At 52.8% G+C, this 11,766-nt stretch overlaps 1 protein-coding gene across 1 annotated transcript in view; it reads right to left on the bottom strand.

Moving 5' to 3' along the window:
- Nucleotides 1–11,766, bottom strand: part of UNK (unk zinc finger) — a 33,793-nt gene that overhangs the window by 9,196 nt on the left and 12,831 nt on the right. Inside the window, exons 2-7 of the mRNA XM_059996931.2 lie at nucleotides 4,821–5,030; nucleotides 3,618–3,794; nucleotides 3,347–3,477; nucleotides 2,638–2,773; nucleotides 1,971–2,088; nucleotides 897–981 (exon numbers count right to left, since the gene is read on the bottom strand). Coding sequence (XP_059852914.1) covers nucleotides 897–981; nucleotides 1,971–2,088; nucleotides 2,638–2,773; nucleotides 3,347–3,477; nucleotides 3,618–3,794; nucleotides 4,821–5,030 — 857 coding nt within the window. The remainder of the gene's footprint in view (nucleotides 1–896; nucleotides 982–1,970; nucleotides 2,089–2,637; nucleotides 2,774–3,346; nucleotides 3,478–3,617; nucleotides 3,795–4,820; nucleotides 5,031–11,766) is intronic.

Here is an 11,766-nt window from a genome sequence, read left to right as displayed (position 1 = left end):
GGGATTTGAACCCCAATCCACACGCCTCCAAAGCTTGGGCCATTCATTGCTTCTCTGTGCTGCCTTGGCTGGGCCCACCTCTGAGCCACATGTGTGCTTCCCCCACCCTGGGGCCTCAGTTTATTTTTCACTCTAATCCCAGAGATAAGGCCTAAGGCTAGAAAGAGGTTAAGGACAAACAGAGTGGCCTGGGGTAGACACAGGTTGTAACTCAAACCCGTCTCTGAGACTGGCGGTGGTGGTCTGGAGCGGCACCGAGCGGCACCGCAGCCCAGGACCACATGCAGCTGCTGAGCACCCGGAATGTGCCTAGTCTGGACTGGAATGTGCTGCAGCTATTCAAGTACACGCCAGCTTTCAAAGACTTGGTTTGAAAACAAAAAGGGAAAATATCTTGATTTTATGTTGACTGTATTTTAAATGATATTATTTTATGTTGGGTTAAATAAAAATATATTATTAAAAATTGACCTATTTCTTTTTCTTCTTTTTAGATGTGGTTACTAAAATATCTAAAATGACATAAGGGGGGTTGCATTAAATTTTGATTGGACAGCTCTGCTCTCAGCAGGGCAGAGTGCTGTGTTCAGTTAGTGATGTCTGCCATGGGTGGGGCACGGGGTGGCTGCTGGGATTTGCCTAGTTGGCTCGGGGAGGGTGCCTCACCCTGCCTGGGCCTGTGAGTGTGCAACCAGGGGCACAGTCCCTGCTGTCTCACGGCCTTGGAAGCTCCAGGGTTTTGAGACCAGTTCCAGAGAGGTGGGGCGGGGGGGTGGGGGAATGGAACTTCCAGGGGGGACAGGGGCCCACTGCTGGCTAACACTGAACTTAGGGGGAGGGGGGACGGAAGGGGAGGGTGGAGAGGGCACTGCCCCAGGGCAATGGGAACAGCATACGGTCTACGTGGGCGAAGGCGCAGAAGGGTCCTCGGGGACAGCTGCCCGACTGCTGCATGTCGTTGCACTTGGTAGATTTATAGATCTGGAGGGCAGAGCAGAACAGAGGTGGGTCAGGCTTGGGCAGAGAGAGAAAGGCAGCCAGGGGTGCCTTCAGCATGGCTGGGTTAGCTTAGAAATCTCTCCTTTCTCCTCCCCACCCGATGCCGCTTCCTTAAGTCTCTCCCTGCCAACTGCTTACTCAAGCCAGAGTGAGCAGACACTGCCGCCCGCATGCCAGGGACCACCCCCCTCCTGTGGTCACAGGCCCAACCAGCCCTGACCCAGCTCTCACAAAGGGATCTTCTCCATGCTACTCTCAACTCATGATCTTGGCCAGGGCTGTGACCTTCCAATGTAACTGTGGGCATTAAGGGAGCCAAGTTCACAGGCAACACCCATCCACCCTGGAGCACTCTGGGTTGGGATCTACGCTGGGCCTAACTTTCTACCCTGCTGTCTGTAGCCCACATCACGTAGTTTCCGTCCGTGTGTCTATCTCAGGGTGTCCTGACCTCCATGGAACCAAGGGAAGGGACAGCACATGCCTCTACATACCGTATGTGAGACTGTGGCACTGACAGAGCCCAGGCCACACCGTGGGGCTAGGGGCTGCACCAGCGAAGCTGCTGGTACCCTAGGCCCTCATATGGTACAGGACAACGGTAAGGGGATTTCTTATTTTTTAAATCTTGATGCTACGTTAAGTACCACAAGTGGTGCAAAGCCCAGAACGGCCAAGTCACCATGCCCAGTGCGTGCTCTCCCTATCAGGGGGGCTCAGGGAAACAAAACCGGGGGCCAAGGGCTGCTCGGTGAGTGTGGAAAGCTGCCGAATCAGGGTGTGGGGCTCCTTTACGTACTGCCCGGGGGGGAGCCTGCGGCTACAGATCCCTCCCAGGATGGTGTCAGGATGGATTCTGCCAGCATCGGCCCGGACCCTCCTTTCCTTCCTCCTTGCTTTCCAAAGAGGATATGTTAAGCTACCCCCAACCCTCGAAGGGCCGCAGCTCGGGCGCCAGCTCCAAGGCCCACCTCTGGGTGGAACTGCTGCTCCGTGCGGGTGTGGCAGTACTGGCAGGAGTCTCCGTTCTCACACTTGCCAGGGTCACCCCACTCATCCCCGTGTTTTACGTTCGGACATGGAGATGACCTGGTTAAATAAGAGGATGGGGTCAGATGGACGCAGAGCGGATCTGGGGGAGCCAATGAGATCGCTGCTGTTCAGGGCCCCTCTCTGGTCTCCCGGCTTTGCACAGCCAGGCTCAGAAGTAGGAAACATCAGCGGCAGAGTGAGGGCCTTACTGGGGCCAGAAGCCTGGCTTTGCTTCTCTGGCCCAACCTGGCTGCATCACCAAGAAGGACACTGTTTTGCTCGCTTTAGCCAAGTCCTCCCCCCGAGCACTGTGCAGCCCAAGGAGAGCCAGGCTACAACCACACCACAGCTGGGCCCTGGCAAACGCCCCTCAGGATCCGAACTAGAGGGGCTTCTAACCCAAAATCCTCATTTCATGCCAAAGGAGGATCCAGGAAGGCCCCCTATCGTTCAGCTATCCTGACCATTCTCTCCCCTCGTACCTGGGTGCTGTGATTCTGTGATCCCCAGGGCTGGCCTCCCTGAGAGCACAGTGCAAGCAGCCCCTGCAGTGATCCCTTCCCTGCCACCCTCCCTCCCACGGCTGGCCTGCTTGGGCCAAAGGACCTGTATTTGTGTTTCCGGGGACTCCGCCGCCGGTCCTTGCTGTTGTGGTAGTAGGGACAGGCATAACCCTGGCGGCACAGCCGTGGGGGCTTCTTGCACGGCTCCGTCTTATAGTTCCCCAGCACATAAGCGGTCTCTGCACAGGGGGCCAGAGGCAGGGGTCAGGTGGATGAGGCAGGGGCGGGGCGCGGGGAGGGGAAGGAGAAGCCACTAGGAAGGAGTCTAGGAGCCGAGGCTTTTGTGAGAGGTATGAGCAGGGCCACCTCCTCGTGGGCCAATGCCAAGACTGAGACCCGGGAGAGAGGTAAGGAGGATGCCGCCGTCCCTCACTGGAGATACTCACAGCTCACAGAGTTAAAAGGGCGTCCGCAGGAGAGTTGAGAATACACCTATGTGTACTCATATACGTGTATGACTGTGTATGTGTGAAAGCCTCCTGACGGAATTTAGGGAGCACCTGGGGTGACAGGAGCAGGGCAAGGTGTATCTGGGGAGACTCCCCCAGAAGTGCCACCGGATGCCAGGGCTGCAGTTGGCGGGATGTGAGGTGGGATGAGGGGGCAAGTGCCTCCCAGCAGAGGCGGTGGCTTGGGCTGGAGAAGGCAACAGGTGGTGGTGAGCCATGTCCTCAGAGCAGCCATAGGGAGGAGAGGGGGGAGGACAGACAGCTGGTGGGAGGGGGCATGGCCATTTGTGTGGCCACCTTTACCTTGCCACCGAGGCTCCTCACTGAGGATTTTTTCTATCATGGCGTGGCTTGCGGCCCCAGCCGACTGGCCCTCTATGCTGCCCTCTACTGTGGTCTGGCCGTTCTGCAAGGCCTCCATTGCCTGGAGCTCCCTGGGAAGAGAGGAGAGGACAGAGAGAGCGGGGAGAGGGCATGAGGAGGAAGGAACCAGAGTGCCAGCCCTGCACTCCGTCGGTGGTACTCACCGCGTCTGCAGCCAGGCCCCCACCCCGGCCCTCAGCCATCAGCCCACCTGATGTCGTAGACAGGGGAGCGGAGGTCATGGGGCCCATGAGCAAAAGCGCAGTGCAGGCCGTTTTTGGTGCAGTTGCCTTTTGAGTCTGTCTCGTGGATGCAGATTCCAGTCTTATAGTAGCGCAGGTGGTACCTGCGCTCAGTGTCCCCTGTGGTCCTGTGCAGGAATGGGCACCTGAAACACAGCAGCAGGGGTGGGGGTCACTCACCTTCGCCCCCTGCAGCCTGGGCCACCAGCCGTGCCCTTCCCTGCCCGTTGAAGGCTTTCTCATGACCCAGCGGGTGTACTGATGGTGGGTCAAAGAGGCAAGCAAGTGACGAGTCCTGCTGAGGTAACAGAGCCACCCTCCCACTGCCGGTGGGTGCTGTAGCCCAAAGTGGGCCCTGAAAGGCCTGGCATTCCCACTTCAGCTTCTCAAAGACTACTCAGCCAGTGCCCTGGGCTGTCCTGAAGAGAAGCTCCAGAGGGGGGCACTCTTGGGAGAACAAACACTGCCTAGGTCAGGGGTCTTCAGAGAAGCAAACGCCCTCGGGCCCTGGGTGCTTCATGAAGCTGGGGGGAGGGGTGAGCAAGCCTTTGACCCCTGGGAGAAATGGAAGAGCTGGGTCGGGTGGTTCAGTGAGGTGCACCCACAGAACACCCCGCAGTGCCTCCGTCACCACCTCCGCACGGCTGAGACACTCGTTAGGCAGGGTCAGTAAGTGCTCCCTCAGTGACGTTCCCAGGTTTGCCACCTCATGTTTGTCATGTGTTATGCCCTGTCTCTTCACAGAGCTTTGTGGCAAAATATTTAGGGTCAGCAAAAAGGGAACTAGAGAGGCTGTATGTCACTAAACAGCCAGCCTTGGTGGGAACTGCATGGGATGGAGTGGGCAGTACGGGCTGGGGAGAGGGTCCTTGTGACCTGCAAGGGACCAGGCAAGAAGGCCCAGGAAGCCACTTTGGTTCAGATGTGGCCCTTAGGCTTAGCAGAAGAAAGGCCTGTATAGGGCTTCCCAAAAGTAGGGAAAGGAGAAAGGGTCTCCCCCAGATGATGGCGGGGTCTGAACCCAGGTCCAAACCATAGGACGGTGGGCCAGGCTGCAGCAGGTCCCCAAAGGCAGGCTCTGGCTGGCTTCTTGGACTCTGACTGGACTATTGTGAGGGCATCTGATCCAGGAGGCAGGGGGCTCCTCTGAGGGCAGGCTGGGCAGCACTCACTCGTCGCCCTCCGGGCAGAGGCCTGTGGCCTCGTCGTACTTGGTGCAGTAGACGTCGGGGCTGTAGTTGAAGGTGCCGTCCCGACGGCGGATGGACCGGCGGCGTCGCTGGTTCACGAAATGCCAGTGGAAGCAGGTGTAGGGCCGATGCTGAGTACATTTGTGTTGCACAAAGAGCGGGCACTGCTCAGTGCGGAATTCCTTCAGGTACCTGCAGGGAGAGCCCCGAGTAGGGTGGACCAGGAGCGGAGAGGTAAGTCCCTTGTTTCCCAGCAAGAAGTTGGCCACCAAGTCCCCCAAGGGCCCTACTCTGGGGGGGCTAGTTCAACTGAGACACCAGAAAAGACCCAGAGCTAAGGCAGGCCCTCAGTATCAGGATCCTTCCTAATACGCAGGTCCCCAGCCAGCCTGAAGGGCAGGAACCACAGACCACAAGGGCCCTCAGTGGTCAGCTGCCTCTGCCACGGTGACCAGAGGAGCGCTTCGTCAGTGGCTTGCTCTCTGAGCGCTCCCCGAGGTTTCCCAGGCCAAACCACTGATCACAGGGAAAAGGCTGCACACCAGAGCTCGAGGAGCCTCTCCTAAACTTCCTGCAAGGGTCTCTGCTGCCCAATCTGCCTGCCAATTCCTGGAGGCCTCACTTGTCTCAGGAGCAGGGCTGGGGCACAAGGCCAAGGGCCAGGACGGCTGCTGCTCTAGAGCTGAGAGCCCAGGTCACAAGGTGTCCTTCCGGACCACGGACACAGGTCATCACTGTCCTGTCCGCTGACCTCCTTCCAGAGACACTTCCTAGCATTACCCAAGTCTGTTTGTGAAGCTCATGTTGGAAGCATCTGAAGAGACTCCCTCTCAGCCTTGCCTCCCACAGCAGTCTTGCAAATGAGTACCTGCAGCAGCTGAGGTATTCTATTTCTGTCCTAACCTGGGGCTGGGGGCTCTGTCTGTCTCCCAGCCTCCTCCCAACCTACATCTCTCTCCTTTACTCTGCATCTAAAAACCAAGACAGGGCTTCCCTTGGTGGCGCAGTGGTTGGGAGTCCCCCTGCCAATGCAGGGGACGCGGGTTCGTGCCCCGGTCTGGGAAGATCCCACATGCCGCGGAGCGGCTGGGCCCGTGAGCCATGGCTGCTGAGCCTGCGCGTCCAGAGCCTGTGCTCCGCAACGGAAGAGGCCACAACAGTGAGAGGCCCGCGTATCGCAAAAAAAAAAACAAACAAGACGACCCGAAGCTCCTCCCCCCACACCACCCAGTGGAGGGCCTGACCCACTTACCCCCTTACAGAACCAAACCACCCATCCGTGTTTTCATTCACTTTGTGTCCAGGTGGAGGGATTCTTAGATTTACCGCCACTGCCCCCCCACCCCCCGACACACACACACAGACACACGGTGGGCACAAGCAGGCAGCCCAGTTCTCTATATTCATTCCTTCAAGCCCTAGCAATGAAGGCAACAAATGGCTTGATAGAAGGCATTTGATGCCAGTGAGGAGGATGGTTCTAGAAGGCACAGAAGGTTGTGTGCAGAAGGGAGGGTGGAGAGAGCAGCCACCTGGCGCTGGAATGCCTGGGAAACAGGCGAGAGGGTCCAGCCCATGTCTTTGGCTCATGCCAGGATATGCAGGGCCTTATCAGTCTGGGCATGTGGAAGGTGTGGGCACAGGTAGGTCCAGGGCTGAGACTTTCCAGACAGGTTTTCTTTAACGCTAACGAGAGTGCTGTAAAATCCTCCCAGACAAGGGGAATTGCCTGGCAGTCCAGTGGTTAGGACTCTGTGCTTTCATTGCCAAGGGCCCGGGTTCAATCCCTGGTCGGGGAAACTAAGATCCCACAAGCCATGTGGCGTGGCCAAAAAACCCCAAATCCTCCCAGCCCTGAAGTGCGGAGAAGTGTCCAGGCATGTGTACTGGGCAGGGGGAAGCTGGAGCTGGGTGCTCCCTAAAGAATACAGATGGGGGTTTAAGGGGCAGTGAACCTCCCAAACAGCATCCTATTCGTTCAGCACCTATTTACTGAGCACCTACTAGGTGCAGGCATGGTGGTGAGCGCTGAGGACACTGACGCAGCAGGTCCTTATCCTTAGGAAGCCCATATTTTCATGGGAGACACACCAGTAACAGGTGGAATCAATCAACTGTGGAAAAGGTTATGAGGAAGGTTTGCAGAGGGCTCTTTGGGAACCCAGAGGAAGGATCCTTGACCCAGGCTGGCACAGAGGAAGGGGAAAGGGAAGGAGAGGTACTTGTGGGTGAAGAATGTGGGAAGGGTGTTTTAGGCAAAGGGAACGGTACGAGCTTAGCAACAGTATGCCTAAGTCAAAGAGCTCCAAGCGCCTTTGTGGAATGTGAGTGGGGTAGAACTGAAAAGGGAAATGAGGATGAGGTGAGGTGTGGGAGGAGCCACATTTCAGGGATATCATCTCCAGGCTGCAGATATATTCTGAGACACTGGGTTGAAACCTGGAAGGCTCCGTAGAGCCTCTCACAGCCCCTCTGACGTTGGAACGTAAGGTCTTCCTGTCTCCCTCTCCGTCTGGTTATAGACAGAAATCTGCCCTGCGTGCTGTACACAGGCACAGCATGTGGCAGTATCAAACCCTGGCGCTGAGTTGGGACACCAACCCCCCAAACTGCTAGACTGATCTCTCCTGCGCAGCACATACGCTACCTGACTCCTGACCCACAGGAGACTAATTCAGGAGGTAACAGGTAGGAAATGGGAGCGGATGAAGCTGATCCCAGGGCCAGGGAAGAATGAGAAGTATTGATAGTTAGGACTGACAGACTAAATACAGGACATCCAGTTAAACTGGAATATCAGATAAATCAAATATTTCGTGGGACATGCTTATACTAAAAAATTATCCATTATCTGAAATTTCAATCTAACTGGCATCCTCTTTTTTTTTTAAAAGCACAGCTTGGGTTTCTTCTTTTATTTATTTGGCTGCGCTGGGTCCTAGTTGCAGCACACGGGATCTTCATTGCCACGTGCAGGATCTTTAGTTGAGGCATGCGTGTGGGATCTAGTTCCCTGACCAGGAACTGAACCCAGGCCCCCTGCATTGGGAGCACGGAGTCTTAACCACTGGACCACCAGGGAAGTCCCTGGCATCCTCTATTTTTGTTTGCTAAATCTAGCAACCCTAAGAGTGGCATCTGCCTGCTTAGTAATCAATGCCTCAGTAAAAACCCAGGGAGGCAGTCCAGAGAAGTGACTGTGGACACAGTCTGTCCTCTCGGAGAGAGTTCCTGGCAAGCCTGCTTCTCTGAGGCAGCCATGTCCACAGTGTTACCTACAGATGCTACGGCTCCAAAGGGCTCCAGCTGGCAGAGGTGTCACAGAGGAAAGACATGGAGGCAACAAATTACCTCATTCTAAGCCTCTTCATCTCCATTCCCACCACCATGGGTCAGGCACTTGGTACCTCTTAATAAACCGGTCTCCTTGTATCCGGCCTCTCCCCTGTCCAGTTTATGTTGCACAGTACTCATCATTCTTCCCAGAACCCAAATGTAATTTTCACTTTCTTAAAAGCCTTTAGCTTCCACGAGTAGCCACTGATAAAGACCAACTATTCGGCCTGGCATTTCAAGCCCTACACATCTGGTCCAATGAACTCTTCCAGCCTCATTTCTCTTGAATCCAGTAACACTGGAGTCCTTGGTGTCTTGCAAAGAGATCTTTAACTTCCCTGCCTTTCCTCATGTCCCCTTCCTCACCTGTAGAAATCTTTCAAGGCTGAATTCAATGGTAATTAATCTTCTGATGCCATCACTTCCATGAAGTTTTCCTTGACCTCTACCTATCCTCCCCCTCCTGCCCTTGTCTCCAGCTAAGTTATCATCTCTAAGCTTTTACAGCACTTTCTCTGGACATTTCTTATAGTCCTTATCCTGCACTGCATATTAATAATGTGTATGTTTTCCTCTATTACTAGATTTAAAGTCCTTGGCAGCAAGCATGTAATAACCCAGTACAGTGACAGTTTGCTGAATGAATGTAACAAGAAGTCACACAAGAGGCAAAGTCTACAAAGGTATCAACAATTTTATGATGCCGCGCACAGGCAGACATTGAGAGCTGGAAGCTTAATCCTATTCCCTGGTGAAAAACACTACAGTGCAGGAAATTTGTAACTCTGCAGACAGGGCGGACTGTCCTGCAGAAAAGCCTCTCACGAGAGAAGGGGCCAAATGACTGAGTCTAGGCCAGCAGAATACCCACTTTCAACCAACAATAATCAATGAGAGAAATGTCTAACCTTCTGCTTAAGCCATTAACAGAACTGCGCCATCCTCCACCTGGGAACCAAAATGTTTAGTCAGAACTTCCCACTCTCCCTGTCCCCCTCTAACCCTGTGCTCACCAGCAACGCACTGCCCAGACAGCAAGGAGAAACGCACTTAGCAATCACTCTTTTCTACTTTCATGGATTGAAATGAAACAAATTTTCAGTGGAAATGAACTGTCTCCATTAAGCTCCAACCGATCTTTCCATTTTAAAGGTTTGAAAGCATAAGATCGAAGAAAATAGGCTGAAACTTACTCGTTCCAATTCAACCAGCTCTCAGGAAAACCAAGAAGTCCTGGAATCCCTGGTTACGAGAGAAGACTCGCCAACCACCCCTGCCCCACTCCAAGATCTGGGGGGCGCACAGGGCCACAGAGCTCAATTCTTCACACTTCCATCTCCCAGGAATACCCGCACTCAAGGATAAAAGACAATAAATGTGGACTAGCTTCAAATTGCAAGGCCTCAGTGACCTACTGTGGCCAGGATGAGTCAAGAAACCACTCAGGCCCTGAATCAGTAAGAGTTGATGGAAAAAGCCACATCTTCGTCCTTCCCAGGAGAAGGATCAACGAAGGTTGGAGGAACACTGAGGTTGCTCAGAGTCTCACCTTGACTAAGGAGCAGCACCTGCATTTGTCCCAACAGGGGCTGACTTTCAAAGTTATCTTTCACTCCTTTTTAGGACATCATATTAATTATCCTATTAATGGTTTATCTGTAAATGTAAAGGATCATTGTGCAAGTAACATGCCCACTTACAAAAAGTTTTTAAATGTAGAAAAGGGGGGACTTCCCTGGTGGCGCAATGGTTGAGAATCTGCCTGCCAACGCAGGGGACACGGGTTCAAGTCCTGGTCCGGGAAGATCCCACATGCCGCAAAGCAACTAAGCCTGTGAGCCACAACTACTGGGCCTGTGCTCTAGAGCCCACGAGCCACAACTACTGAGCCCGCGCACCTAGAGCCGGTGCTCCAAAACAAAAGAAGCCACCGCAATGAGAAGCCCGCGCACCGGGACGAAGAGTAGCCCCCGCTCACTGCAACTAGAGAAAGCCCGCGTGCAGAAATAAAGACCCAATGCAGCCAAACAAAAATAAATTTAAAAAAATATATATATTTTTTAAAAAAGGACGAAATCACCCTTAATCCCACCACGAATAATGCTAGACTTTTGGTTAATTTTCTCCCAGTACTTTCACACAAATATAATCATAATGTATCATATTACTGAACTGCTTTATAAAACTAATACCTTTCCCTAAAAACTTTTAAAATCAAATACATGCAAACATTTAAAAAAAAATCAAATGATACTTTCAATATTTACTGGATTATCTTTACTTTCCAAAATTCTAAAACAGCAAAATTCAGGCTACTTGAAATCAAAATTCAATCACTTGCCCCATTAAACCAACAGTGATAACATAAGCAATTAACAATATATGCAGTAAATTACATCACTTTTTCTAAGACTTTTTTGATGTGGACCATATTTAAAGTCTTTATTGAATTTGTTACAATGTTGCTTCTGTTCTGTTTTAGTTTTTTAGCCGCAAGAGGCATGTGGGATCTTAGCTCCCTAACCAGGGATTGACCAGGGATCGAACCCGCACCCCCTGCATTGAAAGGTGAAGTCTTAACCACTGGACCGCCAGGGAAGTCCCTACATCACTCTTAAGGTGTTAAATCAAGTGCTAACTGCTACCAGCTCAATTTCCAGCTAAACTTTATTTTTGGGGCTGTACGCTCAGCTTGCGGGATCTTAGTCCTCTGAGGACCAGGAATGGAACCCACGCCCTTGGCAGCGAAAACACAGAGTCCTATTAACCGCAGGGAATTCCCTCCAGCTGAACTTTAAATCCTATTCTAAATTGTCTCACTTAATAGCTTTATCTGTTTGGGTGTTTCACTCTCCTCTGGGTAGGAGGGTGAGCAGAATTTGAATAAACTGAATAAACAGAAAAGTATTAGAGACGACTGTTAGAAACACTACATAAATTTATTTTTTTAATTATTTATTTTTATTTATTTTTGGCTGCATTGAGTCTTCGTTGCTGCGCGCGGGCTTTCTCTAGTTGCGGGGAGCCGGGGCTACTCTTCATCGCGGAGCACAGGCGCTAGATGCACGGGCTTCAGTAGTTGTGGAGCACAGGCTCCGTAGTTGCGGCTCGCGGGCTCTAGAGTGCAGGCTCGGTAGTTGTGGCTTGCGGGCTTAGTTGCTCCTCAGCATGTGGGATCTTCCCAGACCAGGGATTCAACCTGTGTCCCCCGCACTGGCAGGTGGATTCTTAACCACTGCGCCACCAGGGAAGTCCTTTTTCAGTTTTTTTCCAAGATTTTTTTTTTTTTTTTTGACATGGACCAATTTAAGTCTTTATTGAATTTGTTACAGTATTGCTTCTGTTTTCTGTTTCGGTTCTTTGGCCGCAATGCATGTGGGATCTTAGCTCCCTGGCCAGGGACTGACCCCGCACCCCCTGTGTTGGAAGGCGAAGTCTTAACCGCTGGACCGCCAGGTAAGTCCCAAAACCACGTAAATTTAGAGGCAATGGGGAGGACGTAGCTGACGTTTTAATCCATATCTATCTAGTTCCCCCCTGCTTCTAGAATCGTGCTTAGCATGGCCTCACTCTGACTCTACCTCCCCTGCTG

Source organism: Delphinus delphis, chromosome 19, assembly GCF_949987515.2.
Source record: "Delphinus delphis chromosome 19, mDelDel1.2, whole genome shotgun sequence".
NCBI lineage: Eukaryota > Metazoa > Chordata > Mammalia > Artiodactyla > Delphinidae > Delphinus > Delphinus delphis.
The sequence above is the reverse complement of the archived record's forward strand: the minus strand, read 5'-3'. Positions and strand labels throughout refer to the sequence as shown.